We start from the raw sequence: 22,715 nt of genomic DNA, 5'->3' as shown, positions 1-22,715 counted from the left end.
CCAAATGGCCCATCCAGTCTGCCCATCCGCAGTAACCATTATCTCTTCCTCTCTCTGAGAGATCCCACATGCCTATCCCAGGCCCTCTTGAATTCAGACACAGTCTCTGTCTCCACCACCTCTTCCAGAAGACTGTTCAAAGCATCTACCACCCTTTCTGTAAAAAAGTATTTCCTTAAATTACTCTGGACCCTCTCACCTCTTAACTTCATCCTATGCCCTCTCATTCCAGAGCTTCCAGTCAGAGGCAAGCGCAGTTAGCGGCCTGTTAGGTGCGTGCATTTACAGCAGTCTTTCAGCTGGCGTTATTACTCGTGTCTAAAGTTAGGCTTAAAACTGTGGATGATAATATTCTATAATGGCAATTGAGTAAATAATTACAGATAAAGAATTTGTACTTAGTACACAGCATTCTGGCTCCTAAATTTAGGTGACCTGAAGAGAATGAGCCCAGTATGTTTCCAATGGTAAACAGTAATTCTGGAGGGATGGTGGCACTCCTGTGGTAGAGTGTGTCTCTGAAGGTACAGCAAGTGCTGGAGTTGTTTGCGCCACTCCTGTGGTACACTGAATGTCTCTGAAGACAAACAGTGTGTCCTGGGGATTTAGTAGCAATACAGATGCCTCTAATTGTTTACAGAGTGTTCTGTGGATGCTTGTGGGACTCCTGTGGGGAGGGGGGACCTTGGGGTGATTAGTGTCCGAAGATCTAAAGGCAAAAAAACAGTGTGACAAGGCAGTGGCTGCTGCCAGAAGGATTCTGGGCTGTATAAAGAGAGGCGTAGTCAGTAGAAGGAAGAAGGTGTTGATGCCCCTGTACAGGTCATTGGTGAGGCCCCACTTGGAGTATTGTGTTCAGTTTTGGAGACCGTATCTGGCGAAAGACGTAAGAAGACTTGAGGCGGTCCAGAGGAGGGCGACGAAAATGATAGGAGGCTTGCGCCAGAAGACGTATGAGGAGAGACTGGAAGCCCTGAATATGTATACCCTAGAGGAAAGGAGAGACAGGGGAGATATGATTCAGACGTTCAAATACTTAAAGGGTATTAACGTAGAACAAAATCTTTTCCAGAGAAAGGAAAATGGTAAAACCAGAGGACATAATTTGAGGTTGAGGGGTGGTAGATTCAAAGGCAATGTTACAAAATTCTACTTTACGGAGAGGGTGGTGGATGCCTGGAATGCGCTCCCAAGAGAGGTGGTGGAGAGTAAAACTGTGACTGAGTTCAAAGAAGCATGGGATGAACACAGAGGATCTAGAATCAGATTATAATGGCATATATTGAAGAACTAAGGCCAGTACTGGGCAGATGTGCATGGTCGGGCTCCCATATATGGATATTCAGTTGAGGATGGGCTGGGATGGTTTAGACGGGCTGGAGTGAGATTTCACAGAGACTCCTGTAGATGCACAGTACCGGGCAGAGCTCTGGGTTTCTAGCCTAGAAATATCTAATTAAAAGAACAATTTAAATTAAATCATTAAATTATAGAGTGTATGTTTGGGTAGACTGGATGGACCATTTGGGTCTTTATCTGCTGTCTCTGATAGCATGTTCCAGAAGTGTCTGTGGACCACTGTGTGTCTCTGATGGTGAACAGTGCATTCTGGGAGTATAGTGGCACTTCTGTACATACCACATCTCTGTTGGTTTTCTTGTAGAAAGCTTCTGCAAACACTGCCATGACAAAGAGATTGATGAGAAATGAGACGAACAGCGCAATGCTGGATTCAATCATAAAGTACAGGTTTGCTTCCCTTATTTCCTGCTTCTTGGATCGATCCACCACTCGGGACTGCAGGGAGAGCAGAGAAGATTCACTTTAGAGAAATAAATACCCTGAACTCATTCTGTGATCGTTAATGCCGTCTAGGTAGCAGGTAGAACGCAGTCACGAAGAACCCAGCAGAGATGCTGGACACAACCTCCAAAATAATTCAGTTCAGGTGAATTAGGCAGGAATATGGTAGGAACCTTCGCTGTATCATTTTCATTCTCAGCCAGAAGCAACACCAGATGAGCAAAATGCAGAGGGCGCAGGGGCTGAAAATGCCAGACAAGACTGTAGTGAAAAAACAGCGAGGGCAGAGCCTAAAATGCCAGAGGAGATTCCAGCAAAATAAAAAGCAGGGCAGGGCTGCAGCCACCAGACAAGCAAAAATGCAGTGCGTGCATGGGCTGAAAATAGCAGGAGACGCCAGAAAAATACAGAAAATGCAGGGGCTGAAAATAGCAAAGGATATTACAGCAAAATCCAGGGCATGTGCACCAGTATTGCAGTTCTACAACGGCTAGAGATTGGCATGGGGACAAAGTTTGTCCCTGTCCCTACGGGGTTGGCCTCCATTCCCGCTCTGTCCCTGCGCCTCCCCTGCGAGCTTTAAAATCATAAACGTTTGAGGCTGGTGCAGATGAGGGATGAACTTTAGCCCATGTCATTCTTTAATTAGAAGATGACATTCTTAAATCCAAAATTTTTGTAAGCAAATTCTAGGAATCTCTGTACCATTTAATGTAAACCTTGTTTTACTGGGGGTTGATATTCAAACTTCTTTCACTTAGACATATAAACATGGCATAAATCAGTCTTGTGCAACCTAAGGTCTACAGGCCAAAATATGGCCTATCAAGTGCCTTTTTCTGACCCTCAGTGGAGCATAAAGTGGGATTCCTGCCTCCCTCTCCATGACTCGGCTCTCTCAAAGCTTGAGCATTGCAGTTTCAAGTCTTATGAGACTTGAAACCACAAGACCAACCCAAACCTCCAGCGCGGGGTCTCTCAAACTTTTGTAGCTCCGGAGCAAATATTTTTCACCGCACCTTATAACTGAAATTCTAAAACTGGGAAACCAACAAAAAGTTAAATTTGAGAATTATTTATTTAAAGTTTTTAAAATACGTAAGGGTAATTGTAACAATAATGAAACTAAAGTAGGTAGAATAGAACTGCTAATCAATGCGATGGATGAGCTTGTTTTTGGGTGCAAATTAACTCAAAACATGGCTCGATAGTCAACAAGCAAACACCCATTTCATCACCCACCATCTATAATCATTCTCTTTTTTTTTTATTATTTAATTTTTGTCAGAGCTGAAAACCCAAGTTCGCAAAGATAGGAAGATCCAAACAGTACCAAACCCTTGATTGCTTTTTTGCTTAACTACTGCGTAAAAATAAAAATAAATCCGGGATGTCTCTTTTTCTGGAGTTATTTGCGCTTTTCTGGAGTAACCCTGTACTTCCCTGTCAGGGATATATTGTTAGATTGAGAGATTTTACATTACCTTCACCAGTGATGAGTGAAGGAAAATGTTGTGGGGCATGATAATGGCCCCAATGATCCCCACAGCTTGCAGGAGCTCTGGAGAACCGCAGCCATCACAGTAGGGAAAGAACATACCCTTCAACACCTCCCGCTGGTCAGGCTTCACCACCACATACTGCAAACAAGAAGAAAATCCTGATTCAGAATCTCTTTCCTTCACAAACCGCCAGGATCTGACTGAATGAATTGTCTAAGTCTTTACTGGTACAACTGGAATTGTTTCAGGAGCTGTCCTTGAAGTTAAAATGATAAAGGTCCTGTGGCAAAACCCTATCCTTCGATCTCTTGTATCTCGTTATGGCATAAAACAAGTCCCCCCTCCCCCCGTTCCCCCGCTCTTAACTATCAGATCCAGATAAAGCCCTATTACTATATGGAGGAAATGTCTCGATCAGCACCGAACCAGCAGCCAAAGCATCTCATTTACACCTGGAAAGAGGGAGCTCTTTCTGCCTGCCTGAGGAAAAATAGCAATTATTTAAGACTGCAGAAAGCTCCTAGACATGCATTGCAGGTAGGCACCATCTGGAAATGCTACGCCATGGTTCTGAGGGAGACAATGTACAGCTCTGCACTGCTGGGTTCACGCTAGTCTGGAGGAGACCACTGAAGGATCTGGAGGAGTTTCCCTTCCAGCTGTGAGCTGCGAGGAAGCTGGTTTGCATTGCAATACTATCAAAGACATGGGATAGAAATTCCTCCTCTTCTCCATCACTGTACAGGGATTAACTCCCAACTCTCCTCTTTGGAAGGTGTATACAACAAATGAGTTATGCTGTTACCTCGTAGCCAAAGGTCAAAGCCATGATGGTAATGAGGAGTCCAAAGAAGGCTTCCAGCTTCCGGAGACCTATAGTTGGAGAGACAGAGAAGGAGCAGGCAACACATTATTCAACTTATTTTCATTCTGAAAGGCCTGAAATGACTTTCTACATTTATTTCTCAAAATGGAGAGTCTTATCTCCTTGTTCAACTCTTGCATAACATAACATGCAAATGGTTAAGTCCCCTTTAACTGAATGATAGACTATGACCAAAGATGGCCTCCATCTTGTTGGATCTAAGTGAACAAGACTATCTGAAGCCAAGTTATTCTTGCATCCCCAGACCCACAGGTGAATGAAAGCAATCTAAGCTTTTATTGGAAACTGAAAGGAGCTTAAGATGCTCTCAGAGGTTTCCTAAATGTATTTATTATTGAACTCTGTAAATTATTTAATGTTCGGTTAATAAAGAACATTCAATACAATGTAACATGTTGAGATGGAAGCAACAGGGTGAGTAGATGAGTGGGGAGGATGGGGGTAGGGTGAGAATGGCATGAAAAGGGTAGCGTGGAGGTTTATGGAAGTGGATAAGAGTGGTGAGGATGGGAGAAAGATGAGGAAGTGTGCAAATGAGAGGGGAGGATGGGGTGGGGTATGTGAGATATGTGACAGTGGGGAGATGGAGAAGGGTGAGGTAGGGTGGGAATTTGATGAGCAGATGGGAATGGGAAGGGTGAGATAGGCACAAGGAGTAGGGTGGGGTATGGTTAGGTTTGTGACAGTGGGAGAATGGGGGAAGGGTGAGAAAGGTGTGAAGGGGTAGGTTGAAGGTATGGTGAGGCAGATGTGAAGATCATAGGATGGCAAAGAATGGATAGGACAAGATAGATAAGAGTAAAGTCCCACATAGATCCGAAAATCCCCTAACTCCTGTCCTGTCACTTATGCTGTGTCTCCTCACGCTGAAGGCACTTTCATATGTCTCATGTGGTTATTCTCCTGACTGTCTGTGGCATAATGTGTCCCATTCCCTCTTGTAGACTCACCGTATTTGTCAAGGAATAGAAACAGTAACGTATCGATAATAGTGATGAGCACCCCTCCCCAGAGAGGAATCCTGCAAGAGAGAGAGAGGAACAGAGGACATCACTTTATCTGCCTTCCAGGACCCTCACTCACCTAACAGTGGCATATGCGAAAACAAAAAAGCCCTGGATATAGCAGGGCCAGAGCAAGAGGATTGGACATGCGAGGCAAATCTTCAGCTCTGTACCTCCTCAATTAATTTTCAGGTTTGTAGCCCATCCACTCCCCTTCCATGATAAATAAACTCTACAGTCATGATTGCCTGTCAACAGTTCAATAAAACAATCATAATTGATTATGCTTTTCAATATTAAACTTTGTCTTACACTGATGGTTCTTTGAATTTGTGTGGCTTTCGGAATCTATTGAGTTGCTTTGACGGCTGCTATTCTTGCTGCACCTCCAGAAGCTGCTGCCCTAGGTGAACACCTAGTTTTGCCTAATGGTTGGGCCAGCCCTGTGGATGACTCCAATTCTGATTGTGGCAAGAGTTTCTATAAGCCTTGTCTGACTTGTAAGTGGTGGTTGGCATGGTTATCAATCAACTGCTAGGTGACCCTTATAGAATCACGCTTAGTGATGCCTAGGTATACCCAAATCTAACAGGAGAAGATCTGAATGGACTTCATCATTTCAGGTTCTATGATACATTTCTCCAAGTTCTGTTGTGGTAAGAGTGCATTTTAAGAAAGGTTTGGACAATTTCCTGGAGGAAAAGTCCATAGCCTGTTATTGACAAAGACATGGGGAAAGCCACTGCTTGCCTTGGATCGGTAACATGGAATCTTGCTACTCTGGGATTCTGGAATCTTGCTACTCTGGGATTCAGGAATCTTACTACTCTGGGATTCTGGAATCTTGCTACTCTGGGATTCCGGAATCTTGCTACTCTGGGATTCTGGAATCTTGCTACTCTCTGGGATTCCAGAATCTTATTACTCTCTGGGATTCCGGAATCTTGTTGTTCTTTGAGATTCTGTATGGAATATTGCTACTCTATGGGATTCTAGAATCTTGTTACTCTCTGGGATTCCGGAATCTTGCTGTTCTTTGAGATTCTGTATGGAATGTTGCTACTCTTTGGGGTTCTAGAATCTTGTTACTCTCTGGGATTCCAGAATCTTGCTATTCTTTGAGATTCTGTATGGAATGTTGCTACTCTTTGGGATTCTAGAATCTTGTTACTCTCTGGGATTCCAGAATCTTGCTATTCTTTGAGATTCTGTATTCAAGACAACTTGGGACAAGTACGTTGGATCTCTAAGGGAGAGGAGGGGATAGTGGATGGTATGTTTGGGCAGACTAGATAAGGAATATGGCCTTTATCTGGACTTCATTTTCCTATGTTTCTATGAAGCTGAAAACATACGAGGATCCCACAGTCACTCACATAGAAAAAACATTCAGGATAACAGGAAATGAAACATGCTCAGCTTCCAATGTGGAATATCATTCAATGCAAAAAATGTCAAGAAGGATGCTACACTGGAGAAACAAGCCAGATGCTAACGACTAGAATCAATTCTTTCTTTATTATTTTATTTTAAACATTTTTTTCCCCGCTTATCACCTAAGCGGGTTACAGTAGAAAACATACATAATCAAAACATACTCAGACATATTATAACATGCATATCCTTATCCTATTCTTCCAGATATAATCATTAAAACTAGCATAAAGCTAATAAAAGGTTCACCCTATATGAACTATAAAATACATTTCTGTTCAAAGCTAATGAAGAGCTTTAATGAACAGATACGTTTTCAGCCGCTTCTTGAATGATAAGAACATAAGAGCATAAGAATTGCCACTGCCGGGTCAGTTCACTCCTGCGGCGGCCCCTAGGTCAAAAACCAGTGCCCTAACTGAGACCAGCCCTACCTGTGTATGTTCTGGTTCAGCAGGAACTTGTCTAACTTTGTCTTGAATCCCTGAAGGGTGTTTTCCCCTATGACAGACTCCGGAAGAGCGTTCCAGTTTTCCACCACTCTCTGGGTGAAGAAGAACTTCCTTACGTTTGCACGGAATCGATCCCCTTTCAACTTTAGAGTGCCCTCTCGTTCTCTCTACCTTGGAGAGAGTGAACAACCTGTCTTTATCTACTTTGTCTTGAATCCCTGAAGGGTGTTTTCCCCTATGACAGACTACGGAAGAGCGTTCCAGTTTTCTACCACTCTCTGGGTGAAGAAGAACTTCCTTACGTTTGCACGGAATCTATCCCCTTTCAACTTCAGAGAGTGTCCCCTCATTCTCCCTACCTTGGAGAGGGTGAACAACCTGTCCTTATCTACTTGAATGAGCGGGTCAGTAGAGTGACAGTATAAATACAATTATACTTTAGGGGGTCAGTAGACTTAAGAGGGTGGGTAAATAGTGTGGGCAGACTTGATGGGCTGTAGCCCTTATCTGCCGTCATCTTTCTATGTTTCTATGTTTCTACTGAGTCTCTTCCCTTCATTATCTTGAATGTTTCAATTATGTCCCCTCTCAGTCTCTCTTCCAGTTTCTCTAGCCTCTTATTATACGGCAACTCCTCCACTCTCTTAACCATTTTAGTCGCTCTTCTCTGGACCCTTTCGAATAACATAGTAACATAGTGGATGATGGCAGATAAAGACCTGAATGGTCCATCCAGTTTGCCCAACCTGATTCAATTTAAATTTTTTTAATTTTTTCTTCTTAGCTATTTCTGGGCAAGAATCCAAAGCTCTACCCTGTACTGTGCTTGGGTTCCAATTGCCGAAATCTCCGTCAAAACCTACTCCAGCCCATCTTCATCCTCCCAGCCATTGAAGCCTTCCCCAGCCTATCCTCCACGAACGGCCATATACAGACACAGACCGTGCAAGTCTGCCCAGTACTGGCCTTAGTTCAATATTTCATATTATTTTCTGATTCTAGATCCTCTGTGTTCATCCCACGCTGCTTTGAACTCCGTCACCGTTTTCCTCTCCACCACCTCTCTCGGGAGCGCATTCCAGGCATCCACCACCCTCTCCGTAAAGTAGAATTTCCTAACCGTGTCCTTCTAGTTCCTCTCTACATAGTCTTAAAATCCCTTGCAATGTGTTCCATAGATATGGCCAACAACAGAGATAGCTGTTGCTTGTGGGTTTTTTATAGTGTATTTCGCTTAGTGCATCAATGGATAACCTCATTGTGGATTGTGATCTCAAATTTCTGGAAGGCATATACTGTTTCAGAAGCAGTCTCAGGCACAAAGGCGTCTCCCCATAAATTACCTGATGAACAATTGTCAAAATTTTGTATTCAATTTGCTATTGCAGTTATGCAGATATCATATTAAACATTGCAATGCCAACCAGGAAGTCACCTCTGTGGAACAAGACTTCAGAAAACCAGAGCACTGCATCAATGATTTTATGGTGAGAATACTAAAATTATTTATTAGTTTATTTATTGAACAATTTATATGATCTAGAGCTGTGATATTGGATTGTGAGAATACTAAAAGGACATTTTAAGAGAATCCAGGAACGTAAGACCTTTGAAATCAAAATGATAAAATACTGTATTTTGATACTCATAAGAACATAAGACTAGCCTCACTGGGTCAGACCAATGGTCCATCAAGCCCAGTAGCCTATTCTCATGGTGGCCAATCCAGGTCCCTAGTACCTGGCCAAAACCCAAGGAGTAGCAACATTCCATGCAGAATCTCAAACAATAGCAAGATTCCGGAATCACAGAAAGTAACAAGATTCTAGAATCCCAAAGAGTAGCAACATTCCATACAGAATCTCAGAGAGTAGCAAGATTCCGGAATCCCAGAGAGTAACAAGATTCTAGAATCCCAAAGAGTAGCAAAATTCCATACAGAATCTCAGAGAATAGCAAGATTCCGGAATCCCAGAGAGTAACAAGATTCTAGAATCCCAAAGAGTAGCAACATTCCATACAGAATCTCAAAGAACAGCAAGATTCCAGAATCCCAGAGAGTAACAAGATTCTAGAATCCCAAAGAGTAGCAAAATTCCATACAGAATCTCAGAGAATAGCAAGATTCCGGAATCCCAGAGAGTAACAAGATTCTAGAATCCCAAAGAGTAGCAACATTCCATACAGAATCTCAGAGAATAGCAAGATTCCGGAATCCCAGAGAGTAACAAGATTCTAGAATCCCAAAGAGTAGCAAAATTCCATACAGAATCTCAGAGAATAGCAAGATTCCGGAATCCCAGAGAGTAACAAGATTCTAGAATCCCAAAGAGTAGCAACATTCCATACAGAATCTCAAAGAACAGCAAGATTCCAGAATCCCAGAGAGTAACAAGATTCTAGAATCCCAAAGAGTAGCAAAATTCCATACAGAATCTCAGAGAATAGCAAGATTCCGGAATCCCAGAGAGTAACAAGATTCTAGAATCCCAAAGAGTGGCAACATTCCATACAGAATCTCAAAGAATAGCAAGATTCCAGAATCCCTTGTTAAAAGGTGTCATGTATGCAGGGAAATTAGGGAAATCCCTTTTCTTCAAATTCACTGGGCTTTGGAACAACCTCCCTGCCCCGCTGCGGAACCTAGGCTCATTCCAATTATTCTGAAAGCATCTAAAAACCTGACTTTTCTCCAAAATATAAAGCTATCTATTTAAAATGTAAAGCTAGCTATCCTCTTCATAACCTCTAATTTCTTATTATGTCCTTCCCTCATTTATTGAATTACCTGTAAACTGTGCCGAGCTCTATCTTTATGGAGATGATTCGGTATACAAACTTAAGGTTTAGTTTCATTTCGTTTTAGTTTAATAGCAAGATTCTGGAATCCCATAGAGTAACAAGATTCTAGAATCCCAAAGTGTAGCAACATTCCATACAGAATCTCAAAGAAAAGCAAGATTCCGGAATCCTGGAGAGTAACAAGATTCTAGAACCCCAAAGAGTAGCAACATTCCATACAGAATCTCAAAGAAAAGCAAGATTCCGGAATCCTGGAGAGTAACAAGATTCTAGAATCCCAAAGAGTAGCAACATTCTATGCTACTCATCCAGGGCAAGCAGAGGCTTCCACCATGTCTTAATAACAGACTATGAACTTTTCCTCCAGGAACTTATCCAAACCTTTCTTAAACCAGCTATGCTATCTGCTCTTATCACATCCTCCAGGCAGGACTTTAAAAAACTATGATTTTAGTTATCTCATTAGAAACCATTAAATTATACTGCTTTGTCACCTTATCATCCAACCATGTCTCCCCGTCTCTTACCCACCCATCCCTTCCCTTTTCCTGTGAAAATGCCATTGGAATGCTTTCATGTTTTCTTTATATATTCTGATATTTGTCAGTATTTGCTTATTTCTGATCTGAAGAAGAAGGGTTACCTTCAAAAGCTAAACAAAAAATGCCTTAAGTTAGTCCAATAAAAAAAGATATCAACTTATTTTCATTGACTTTCATACGCATATGGGTAAATGACATTTAACATGAGGAAGTGCAAAGTGATGCATGTGAGAAAGAGGAACCCAAACCATATCTACAGGATGTTGGGTTTTGTATTAGGAGTCACTGCCCAGAAAAAGGATCTAGGTGTCAAAGATGATATGTTGAAACCCTCAACTCAGTGTGTCGTGGCAGCTAATAAAAGCAAATACAGTGGTACCTTGGAATCCGAACTTAATCTGTTCCAGAACCACGTTTGAGTTCCAAGACAAGTTTTCTAATTGAAAAGAATAGAAACTGGATTAATCCGTTCCTTGGTCCCACAAACTCTGCAAGATCGGGCCTACCTGGCAGAAAACAGCAAGATCGGGATCCCCAGCGGCAAGACAGCAAGATCGGCAACGGCAGCTGCAAGTGGTGTTCAGCCCAAAGCTTCCCTCCCAGGAGGAAACAGGAAGCTGTGTCAGAGGGGAAGCTTTGGGCTGAGCACTGCTTGCAGGTCGGATTCCAAAGCAGCGTTTGGATTCCGGGACAAAAATGAAGAAAAAACAAGTTCGGATTCCAAATCGTTCGAGTTCTGGGGCAAATCTGTAAAATGTTAGAAATTACTAGGAAAGGAACGGAAACCAAAGATGAAAATGATACGATGCCTTTGTATTGCTCTGTGGTGTGGCCACACCTCGAATACTGTGTGCCATTCTGTTTGCGGTATTTCAAAAAAGATATGGTGGAATTAGAAAAGGTACAGAGAAGGGCGACAAAAATGATAAAGGGGGATGGGGCAACTTCCCTATGAGGAAAAAAGTGGTTAGGGCTCTTCAGCTTGGAAAAGAGACAGCTAAGGGGAGATATGATAGAGGCCTATAAGATGCTAAGTGGAACAGGCACATGTAATCGCTTGGTTACTCTTTCCAACAATACTAAGACTAGGGGGCATGCAACGCAGCTACTAAGTAGTGGATTTAAAACAAACTGGAGAAAATATTTCATTACTCAACGTGTACTTAAACTCTGGAATTTGTTGCCATAGAATGTTGTGAAAGCAGTTAGCTTAGCAGGGTTTAAAAAAGGTTTGGATAATTTCCTAAAACAAAAGTCCATAAGGTGTTCTTCAGATAGACTTGGGGGAAATCCACTGCTTATTCCTAGAATAAGCAGCATAAAATCTGTTTTACTCTTTTGGGATCTTACCAGGTACTAGAAACAGGATGCTGGGCTTGATGTACCTTTAGTCTGTCCCAGTATGGCAGCTCTTATGTTCTTATGTGCACACCTACAGTACAGGGTATGTACCTGTTTTCTATCTGGCATGCAAATTTTAGCACCTTATTTATAGAATTACCTCTTACCGTCCAGCTGAAAGAAGGCTGAATGCGATCGCAGTTCCAATAACCTCTTGCATGTCAGAGCCAATAATTGCGATCTCAATTGTTATCCACAGGATGATCCGTGGCACCTGCAAAAGAAGGATGCAACCCTGTAAGGGTGCCAGGCGGAGACTTTTGCCCCATCCCTGTAAGGGTGCCAGGCGGAGACCACATATCCCACTGCGTTCTGAGATGCCAGTTCAAAACCAAAAGTGGCCAAGAAGTCTCCAACCTGGAACTGGGTAACATGGCATCAGTGTAAGAGAAACAAGCTGACACCTAGCTCGCAAAATTGATCCATCATTGTCAGAACACCAGGCCGAGACTGTTGGGCTTACTGTATGTTTCCCGATATGGATCTAATGCAACTTGCCCCAACCCTGCCATCTCCAGGCCACTGAATGTCTGCTGTCCTATAATTTTGTTGTTGCTCATATATGTGCATATAAGCAGTGAAACGCTTCTTTGTTTGGGGGGGTCCAAAAGCTCCACCCTAGAGCCTGCTCCATATCCACCCAAGCTCCGCCTCAGACCCCGCCCCATAACAATAGTACTAATTGTAATGCCATTTCTTCCATTCATTCTTCATATCTTATAATCCATATTTCCCTCCTTCCAACCCCCTCCAGTATCGCTATTCTTATGCTCTTATCTTTTTTAATTAACCTTTATAAAGTTTATTTCCATGCATTATTTTACAGAAAGAGGCTGCAGTGCTACTTTGTTTGGGGGGGGGGGGGTTAAAGTCTTTACTAGCAGTGGGAGGGAAATTATTGCCCTTAATTAATCCCTAAATCTTGAGGCATATCTCTCCCTTTTCCCTTCAGAAATCCTACCCATTACATAAATACACTCATTTCAGCAGTCCAGCACTAAGCTGGGGATATGAGATGAATGAGAGAGGAGAGGCTTTCACCATGTTTTCCACTTAATAGCTCTTTGACACTATGGCCTCGCATATGCCCTTACTTGGCATTTGGAACCATTGTAAACCTTGCTGATCTGGAACGTTTTGCTCAGATCATCTGGTACACAGAAGCTCCTTCCAACTAGAAAATAATGAAGGGACAAAGATTCCTCTCCATATGCTCACCATCCCTGCAGTGAAGTGCCTTTTTCATCCCCATCCCCTCCCCACCCCCGCAGTCTTAATTTTCTTCATCTCCCCACTCAAAGCAGAAAGATGATTTTATACAATTTTATGGGCCTAAGGCATTTAAAATAAACATTTTAAGCTAGACTCTCACCAAATTCAGAACAAGGGGGACACAAATTGGAAACAAAAATAAATAAATAAAAACTGAACTGGGAACCCCAAAAAGTTAAACTCAGCAAGTAACACTGGAGAAAACCAAATGGTTTTGTCTTGTGTTCAAGAATATAGCCAGAAGAGGGACACAAAGTACACACCAGTCCAGTGAATATAAAAAAAAACCCAGCACCAAGGGCCTGAGATGGGAGTAGTGTAGTTCACTTTAATGAAAGACCCAACAAGGACCATGTTTCGGCACAATTTGCCTGCATCAGGGGTCAAAACTGCTTCACTCCTTCACTCAATCAGACAGAATGGGGAATACAATCTCAGAGGGGTCCTTAATAAAGATGTGAATTTGTGGTATACTCCCAAAAGTGCACGCCCAGATCCAACATTTCTCTCTTTCTTCCACCCAGCACCTCTCTCCACCAGGCCCATCATCTTTCCCTTTCTTTTCCCAAATGCCCTCCCATCTGGCATCTCTTCCTTCCTCCCCACCACCCCTAGGTCCAACAACTCTCCTTTTCACTCCATCATTCCATTCTCTTCTCTGCCTCCATTCCATTGTCCACCATTGTCCACCATTTCTCGCTCTCTCTTTCCTCTGTTTTTGGGCCCACCATTTCTCCCCCCCCTCCCTCTCTGGTCTGCTTTTAAAAACAGCTGCTCCAGGGGATGTCCTTCCCTTCTCCCCACCCCTGTCCAATGCCCTCTCACCTTTTAAAATGCATTTTTGATTTGGAAGGGAGTTGCCAGCACGGCAGTGATTTTCTGGCACTGCCCATGGCCTCCTTGGTGCTATCCTTCTTGCATGGTCTGCCCCCTCTGATGCAATGTCTGGGCAGACTGTAGCAGAGGGACAATCCCAAGGAGGTCATGGGCAGCACCAGCGAATTGCTGGCATGCCAACGATCCCCTTCCAAATAAAAAATGGGTACACCAACAAATCCGCGGAGGACAATTCCGCTCTGATAAATGCACCCCAACAAGTGCGTGCAGGACAATTGTGGCCCGTGAAGGATATCTGGAAAGCCCTGATTTGCTGAGGCTCCTCAGGCCTCATCCCAAGGGATGAGGCCTGAGGAGTCTCAGCAAATCAGGGCCTTCCAAATTTCCACTAAAACAGTTCCCATAATCATGCTGTAAACCTAACCCTAACACTAGATAAGAAGTGACTCTTTTAAGTATAGTGGGTAAGGGGGGGGGGGTTCCACACCCCCTCAAAAAAGAGGGTTACTTTGTAATCCTCAAAAAGACAAAATAGTATCCTGTCAGGGCGGACCTCCCTTTCAGTGCGGGCATTTGTAATGCATGCAAACGTGGGGGTGCAATTGACGGGTCACCCAAAAATGCATTTTAAAAGAAGAGGGAGGCATTGGACTGGGATGGGGAGAAGGGAAGGACATCCCAACCCTGGAGCTGTGGGGCCCAGGGCAGCTGCTTTGTTCCCCCCTCCCCCTGCCTAAGCCAACTCTGGACTAGTTCAAAGAGTGATATTATTTCAGACACACTTCTAAGGAGTGAGAGAAGGGGTTGGGAGAATGAGAGAACCCTCAAATGGGTGTGACATACCCTTTATGAGTGACAGAAGGGATTCAAACAGTGAGAGAGAAGGGCTCAGAGAGTGTGACAGTGAGGGAGCCTTCAAACGACTGTGCCACACTCCTCATGAGTGAGACTTGGCCTGTTTGGTACAGGGTTCGGCACACCACCGTTCTTGACATGGCCCTCTTACCTTTGGGTAGTAGATTTGGCAAATCTGAGCCAGGTCCCGTCCAGTTACAACACCCAGGCGCACAGCAAGTCGTTGGCACAGGAGCCCCAGCACCGTGGCCGAGAGCAGCACCCAGACCAGCTAAGGGGACAGAAGCACAGAGTGTCAGGCAGTGACCCACAGCAGATCTCGTCCATCAATGACCCCCTTGGCTGGGGAGACCAGGCCCCCTCGTTTGACTTTTATTGCTCATGTTCCCAAATCTGAATTGAGGGGACATTACATTTGGGTATTTCCTTGTCTCCAGATGTGACAGAAGGTTAAATGACCTTCCCAAAGTCTATTTATTTATTTGGATTTATTAAATTTCAATTCTTATTTGTCTGTGCACAGTAATGTGTACAGATACACATAAGAAAATAGAATTTATACCTTTCAGAAATTTACATCACTGGCATAGCAGTGGGTGGGCCAGAGCCCACCCAACGTGGACTCAGGCTAGCCCAAAGTTGTGGCACTCTTGCGGTGGCTGGTGGGGGATCCCTAAATTTTCTTCTCCTCGATCAGCCAGGGCTCTTCCAAACGGTAGCTAGCAGCACTTTGGCCCCTGAGCAGATGCTCGGTTTTCACACCATGTCCAAGCATTGAGCATATGCGGCCGGCCGGCAGTGGCATTAGCTAGAAGCAAGTGCTGCCGGCTGCCCAAAGAGGAGGAAATCTTTAGTTGGCAGGGTTTCAGGATCCCTGCCAATTTAGGTATTTAATACTTTGGGTTTGCAGGCAGGGGAAGGGGTAGAGATCAGAGAGCAGGGCTGGGCTGGGAGGGGGGGGGGGGGGAATTCCATGTCTACCCACCTTGGACTCAGGACCACCCAAAATCAACCACCTGACTCTGCTTCTGATTTAAATATCTATATTATAGTGTCTCTGCATTTGCTCTCCTTAGTCTTGGGCTGAAGGATGTTCAACTTTATATAGAACTAAGGCCAGTACTGGGTCTGTGTCTGTATATGGCCATTTGGTGGGGGATGGGCTGGGGAGGGCGTCAATGGCTGGAGTGAGCTTTGACGGAGACTTCAGCAGTTGGAACCTAAGCACAGTACCGGGCAGAGCTTTGGATTCTTGCCCAGAAATAGCCAAGAAGAAAAAAAATTTAAATTGAATCTGGTTACATAGAAACATAGAAATTGATGGCAGAAAAGGGCCACGGCCCATCAAGTCTGCCCACACGGCCGTCATCTACTATGTTACTATGACTATCTAGGCAAACGTTTAACCTTTTCCTATCGTAATAAATTTTACGTTACGCTGGTTCCAATCGTAATTATTTTAGCAAAGTTTTGTATTATTCACCGTTATCATTTACGGCTATTGTAAACATAATGTAAATAAGTCATAAGTCTGTAAATTCAAATATTTTGTGTTCCTGGCTCTTTATTAGTCCATGCAGACTGTTTATCCGCTGTCTATGTCATTTTGGGAATGTCCCGTCATTTGGGACACACGATAGGAAAAAGTTAATCTGGCACCTGTGCCCCTAGTTCCATCCCTTCGTGCAACCTAGTGGCTCATCTGACTCCTCTGAAGCCCTAACCCAGCTACAAAGCTCCTGTGATGGACCTAGTCTTGTGGTTTGAGCTAAAACCACTACATTAACCCTGTGCAGTGGAGGAGTCGGTGCTATCATGTGCCCTCCTTCCTGCTGGCCAGCGGTGCTGAGCTGCCGGGGAAAGTACTAGGAGGGCAGGAACCAGGTGGCAGGGCATTCAAATTAGCTGCCAGTAAATTAGGAGCACCAGTTCAACAGCTGGCACAGGGTGGATGCCCACTGCCTGCCTCACTCTCAGGACTTAGGATGCTTTGGTTTCTCTTTGAGGATGGAGATTTCCACCAATAGCCGTCCCTCCTGCTCTGTCTCACTTACCTTAAAGCCAGCGATGGCTCCGCACTGCAGGTCCGACTCAATGTTCCCCGGGTCCAGGTAGGCGATACTCATGAGGAAGCCGGGACCTGTGAACGCCCAGAGCTTTCGGAAGCTGAATCTGGGCTGCCAAGGGGAGAGATGAAGAGAAGACGGGGAAAATAGAGAAAAGCAACAAAGGGCTGAAACCAGGAAACACAGGGCAACGTTCTAACTGCTCAAATATAGGCACTTGACTGTTTAGAATATTAACATACGCATAATAGATTATGAGGCCCCCCAGGACATATAAGAACATAAGAAATGCCACTGCTGGGTCAGACCAATGGTCCATCGTGCCCAGCAGTCCGCTCACGCGGCGGCCCCCAAGTCAAAGACCAGTGCTCTAAATGAGCCCAGCCTCACCTGCGTACGTTCCAGTTGAGCAGGAACTTGTCCAACTTTGTCTTGAAACCCTGGAGGGTGTTTCCCCCTATAAAAGACTCCGGAAGAATGTTCCAGCTTTCCACCACTCTCTGGGTGAAGAAGAACTTCCTTACGTTTGTACGGAATCGTTTCTCTTCTAACTTTAGCGAGTGCCCTCTCGTTCTCTCTACCTTGGAGAGGGTGAACAATCTCTCTTTCTCTACTAAGTCTATTCCCTTCATTATCTTGAATGTTTCGATCATGTCCCCTCTCAGTCTTCTCTTTTCAAGGGAGAAGTGAGAGGGAAAAGAGGATGAGACGAAGAAGAAGAAGTCCTGGTGTGATACAGGTGAAGCAGGATAAGTCCTTTGGATAAAGGTGAAGTAACCAGACCTCACAGGAGAAAACCCCCTCCCCTCCCTCTTGCTCTAATAAATCAGTATATTAACTGTAAAAGATATTTCATAACCCACTTGCCAGCTGGCCTATAGTGATTGAGAAATATTCTGTTTCTGAGTAAGCTATGGTAAGCAAAATCTTGTAAGAAACAAGACTTAAATTCCGATGCATGGCACCTGGCCGGATATTATGCAAAGAGGAACACAGCTCATGGTCAGAAAAACAGAGTACTCAGGAACATTATTTAGCAAGATATATCATGTGTTACCACAGCAGAGAAGGAATTTTGGACTCGGAATTGCATATATGGTAAAGGGAAAAGGGCATTTGCAGGAAAAGGTTAGGCCTTACGGCAAACTGAACAGACGTATAAGATGACACAAATAGATAAGCCAATAAATGAATCTACTTATGTATTGACGTATAAGAAAAATAACCAATAAAGATGTACCATGTGATTTAGGCTAACGTGGTATTGAACACCAAGAAATGTATAAAACTAGGCCTATAAGCAGAAGTAATCAGAACAGACATCAGAGGACCCTCAGGCCTGAGGATCACATCTGTTACATTATATGCTGAATGATTTATTCTTGTAAGCTGTTACTGATTTGCTAATAAATGTATACCTATTGAAACCAGTATATAGTGTGTGGAGTCTCCATTCCGAGGTAGGCCTAGACAGCGACCTACTTCAGAAGAGACCCAGTTTCTCTAGCCTCTCACTATACGGCAACTCCCTCAGTCCCTTAACCATTTTTGTCGTTCTTCTCTGGACCCTTTTGAGTATTATGTCATTTTTCATGTACGGCGACCAGTGTTGAACGCATTATTCCAGGTGGGGGGCGTACCATGGCCCGGTATAACGGCATGATAACCTTTTCAGATCTGTTTATGATCCCCTTCTTAATCGTTCCTAGCATTCTGTTTGCCCTTTTTGCTGCCGCCGCACAGGAAAAAAATGCTTCGATGCCTGAATAAATTCATGTAAAATCATTCTGAGCTCCCCTGGGAGAATGGCATAGAGTAGAAAAACAAAAAAATTAATAAATACTTCTGCGCAAACCAGCGTAAGTGCCAGCAGGGTGCCGAACTGCTATTCTGCAAATACTCACTTCATTTACATAGTGCAGGTTGGAAGGGGGTGCACGGGGGGCGGAGCATGGGACATAGGCAGAGCTTCCACTTAGGTGGGTAACTTAGAGAATGCTGTAAGTTATGTGAATTCATGTCACTTTTTGGAGACTATTCTTACACCAGCTCAATGGTTGCTGCTGTAGCTATGTGTTCTCGAATGTCATGCACTCATACTAGGCTGATTAGATTGTAAGCTCTACTGAGTAGGGACTGTCTCATGAATGTTCAATGTACAGCGCTGTGTATGTCTGTAGAAATGATTAGTAGTAGTAATGCTAATGTTCTATCATGGAATTCTGTCAGGTCCCATTAGAGAACAGGGTCGGTCTTGGGGTGCCTACGTGAAGCGCCCGATTACAGAACTGCCAAGTACATTTAATGGAAACCAAACCCAACACAAGGCTAAACACTGTGGGCCCATTATTCCGTATGCAATGGGCAACACTTTGAGTGCCTTCCACTAGTGTTCAACCAGATATCAATTGCTGGGACGTCTCCAGTGACCACCACTGAATATCCGCTTTCACTTATGTCCCCGGCAACTTAGCTGATATTCAGTTGTTTCATCCTTTTTAACATCAAGAGAACAGCCTTATATTTTGTGTGTACTCTTACAGAGAACCAATGCAGTGACCTCAGCACCATTGAAATATGGTCATAAGTCCTAGCATAAGCGATGAGGCGTGCCGAGGCATCCTGGACTGCCTCAGTGCTAGTGTTAGGTAAACCCAACAGCAAGGAGTAGCAAGAATCTATTGGCAAAAGAACAAACCACTGTATAACAGAATGAGTGGATGTACTTTCCAAACAGCGACGACTTTCTGACTATCATTCAGATACGGTTAGGACAGCAGTTTATTCTGGATAAAGTTAGGACAGCATGTTATCCGGAAAACTAAATGGATAAAGTTAGGACAGCAGTTTATCCGGATAACTAAGTGGATAAAGTTAGGACAGCAGTTTATCCGGAAAACTAAGTGGATAAAGTTAGGACAGCAGTTTATCCGGAAAACTAAGTGGATAAAGTTAGGACAGCATGTTATCCAGAAAACTAAGTGGATAAAGTTAGGACAGCATGTTATCCAGAAAACTAAATGGATAAAGTTAGGACAGCAGTTTATCCGGAAAACTACGTGGATAAAGTTAGGACAACAGTTTATCTGGATAACTAAGTGGATAAAGTTAGGACAGCAGTTTATCCGGATAACTAAGTGGATAAAGTTAGGACAGCAGTTTATCCGGAAAACTAAGTGGATAAATTTAGGACAACAGTTTATCCGGATAACTAAATGGATAAAGTTAGGACAGCAGTTTATCTGGATAACTAAGTGGATAAAGTTAGGACAGCAGTTTATCTGGATAACTAAGTGGATAAAGTTAGGACAGCAGTTTATCCGGATAACTAAATGGATAAAGTTAGGACAGCAGTTTATCTGGATAACTAAGTGGATAAAGTTAGGACAGCAGTTTATCCGGAAAACTAAGTGGATAAATTTAGGACAGCAGTTTATCCGGATAACTAAGTGGATAAAGTTAGGACAGCAGTTTATCCGGAAAACTACATGGATAAAGTTAGGACAGCAGTTTATCCGGAAAACTACGTGGATAAAGTTAGGACAGCAGTTTATCCGGAAAACTAAGTGGATAAAGTTAGGACAGCAGTTTATCCGGAAAACTAAGTGGATAAATTTAGGACAACAGTTTATCCGGATAACTAAGTGGATAAAGTTAGGACAGCAGTTTATCTGGATAACTAAGTGGATAAAGTTAGGACAGCAGTTTATCTGGATAACTAAGTGGATAAAGTTAGGACAGCAGTTTATCCGGAAAACTAAGTGGATAAAGTTAGGACAGCAGTTTATCCGGAAAACTAAGTGGATAAAGTTAGGATAGCATGTTATCCAGAAAACTAAATGGATAAAGTTAGGACAGCAGTTTATCCGGAAAACTACGTGGCTAAAGTTAGGACAACAGTTTATCTGGATAACTAAGTGGATAAAGTTAGGACAGCAGTTTATCCAGATAAAGTTTATCCAGATAGTTAGGACAATAATTTATCTGTCTAACAGTTAACAGTTTTAATAGCATTGCTAACTGGATAACTGCCAGCTCCACCCTTAGACCATTCTGGTGCTATCTGGATTTGCCAGTAATGATTTTCAGCAGAACTCTCTGGATAATACCAATGGCACTTATCTGGATATTGTGTGATACTATCTAGATTGGCGCTTCTGAATATTGACCCAAAACTGTCCAGGGAGTTGCACATTAAGGTTTGTTTATTTATTTATCATTTTTATAGCTCAGCTTATCTGAAAATATAAGCAGGACACAGATAACATACATTACAAAAACAGCTTAAAACGTCAATGCACACACAACTCAAAATCAAATAAATTACAAATCAATGGTCTCTTCTTAAAAGAAAGTGGAGAGCTGCCTTTACCCCATTTAGGAAAAGCTTTGCTTAAATAAATAAGCTTTGAAACACTTATGAAATAATAACTGTGATGTATTTGCCTAGTGAAGGGGTGGGCAGCTCCGGTCCTCGAGGGCCGGAATCCAGTCGGGTTTTCTGGATTTCCCCAGTGCATGCAAATAGATCTCATACATATTCATTGGGGAAATCCTGAAAACCCGACTGGATTCCAGCCTTCGAGGTCAGGAATTGCCCACCCCTGGCCTAGTGGCCTAATGATTAGAACCCCTGCCTCAGCATCCTGAGGTTGTGGGTTCAATCCCCATGCTGCTTCTTGTGACCTTGGCAAGTCACTTAACTCTCTGCTGCCCCAGTTAAATTGTGAGCCTGCCAGGACAGATAGGGAGAAATACCTAGAGAGCTTTGAATAGAAGCGGTATAGAAGAAATGTACATAGATACATAAATCCTACGCAAAGAGTTCCATAACTCAGGTCCTGCTGCAAAGAAAATTCTGGCACAGGAAACGCCACGAATGGTGTCAGATCTGGGTCCTGATCCCAGGTTCCTCATCCTGACTGAGTTGGAAGTAGGTGAAAGGGTTCTGGGTGCCCCAAGTGAACCTTCAGCTTTGCACCCCTCTGTCCCAATTTACTTTCAGGATTCTAGTCTGAAGCCCTCCCTCCACCTGAATTTGAACATTAAACTCAACAACCACGATGATCATGCAAGCATCCTCAAAAAATGCAGCCTATGTGCTGCCGATGGTTCTTTGAGTTAATCCTTTGGTCAAGATCTCCTGCATTACTTTAACTGCAGCTTCGCTTTCCTGCCGCCTGAAGCTGCTGCCCTAGACAACCACCTAGTCTTGCCTAATGGTTGGATTGACCCTGGATGGGAAAAAAAAAAACCCCACAAAGAAAGAAAGCAGAGGAAGAAACCACGGGGCATAATGCAAACTGCGCTTGCGCATTGACATTCTGACGTCTTGAACCGAAATCTGCTGATTCTTTTTAACCTGCTCCATAATTTGATGATACAAACTAATGCACTAAACCCAATTCTTGCTCCACTTCTGTTCTGCCACAGACCCATGACACACTGGGGCCCAGGGCAGTGCCAGGGTAATTAGACTCCAAGCACTTCTCTTTCTCACCCTCACCAAAATCCATTCTCCTTACAGGATTCAGGGCCTGGAGTGCAGGAAGGCTGACTCACCGAGCTTGTCTGCGGAATAAAGATCTTCTCATCCAGGTAGGTCTGGGACTGCTGAGGGGCGACGATGGCGCCATAGCTCCGACCTCTCTGGTCCCGAGGCACAGGCCCTTCACAGCACAGCAAGAGAGAAAAACACAGAAGGTGAGGGACACAGTCTGAATTGTAGCAAACAGAGCAGAGGGAAGGGTGTTAAAGAGAATGACACGGGGACAAATTTGTCTGCGTCCCCGCAGGATCTCAATATCCCTGTCCCATCCCCCGAGTGCTGACCCTGTCCCTAGCCCATTCCTGCAAGCT

General features: G+C 43.6%; 1 protein-coding gene across 6 annotated transcripts in view; it reads right to left on the bottom strand.

The window, feature by feature from the left end:
• The window catches only part of SLC11A1 (solute carrier family 11 member 1), a 69,245-nt gene that overhangs the window by 21,849 nt on the left and 24,681 nt on the right, over positions 1-22,715 (bottom strand). For 4 of the 6 annotated variants that reach the window (XM_033946977.1, XM_033946974.1, XM_033946973.1 and 1 more), the window contains 8 exons: positions 22,419-22,525; positions 16,845-16,967; positions 14,942-15,061; positions 11,934-12,040; positions 5,142-5,212; positions 4,111-4,178; positions 3,288-3,443; positions 1,639-1,797 (listed from right to left, as the gene is read on the bottom strand). In XM_033946977.1, the coding sequence (XP_033802868.1) occupies positions 1,639-1,797; positions 3,288-3,443; positions 4,111-4,178; positions 5,142-5,212; positions 11,934-12,040; positions 14,942-15,061; positions 16,845-16,967; positions 22,419-22,525 (911 nt within the window). The remainder of the gene's footprint in view (positions 1-1,638; positions 1,798-3,287; positions 3,444-4,110; positions 4,179-5,141; positions 5,213-11,933; positions 12,041-14,941; positions 15,062-16,844; positions 16,968-22,418; positions 22,526-22,715) is intronic. The other 2 variants (XM_033946978.1, XM_033946979.1) reach the window with 1 other exon arrangement.

Source organism: Geotrypetes seraphini, chromosome 5 (genome assembly GCF_902459505.1).
Source record: "Geotrypetes seraphini chromosome 5, aGeoSer1.1, whole genome shotgun sequence".
NCBI classification, from domain to species: Eukaryota; Metazoa; Chordata; class Amphibia; order Gymnophiona; family Dermophiidae; genus Geotrypetes; species Geotrypetes seraphini.
The sequence above is the reverse complement of the archived record's forward strand: the minus strand, read 5'-3'. Positions and strand labels throughout refer to the sequence as shown.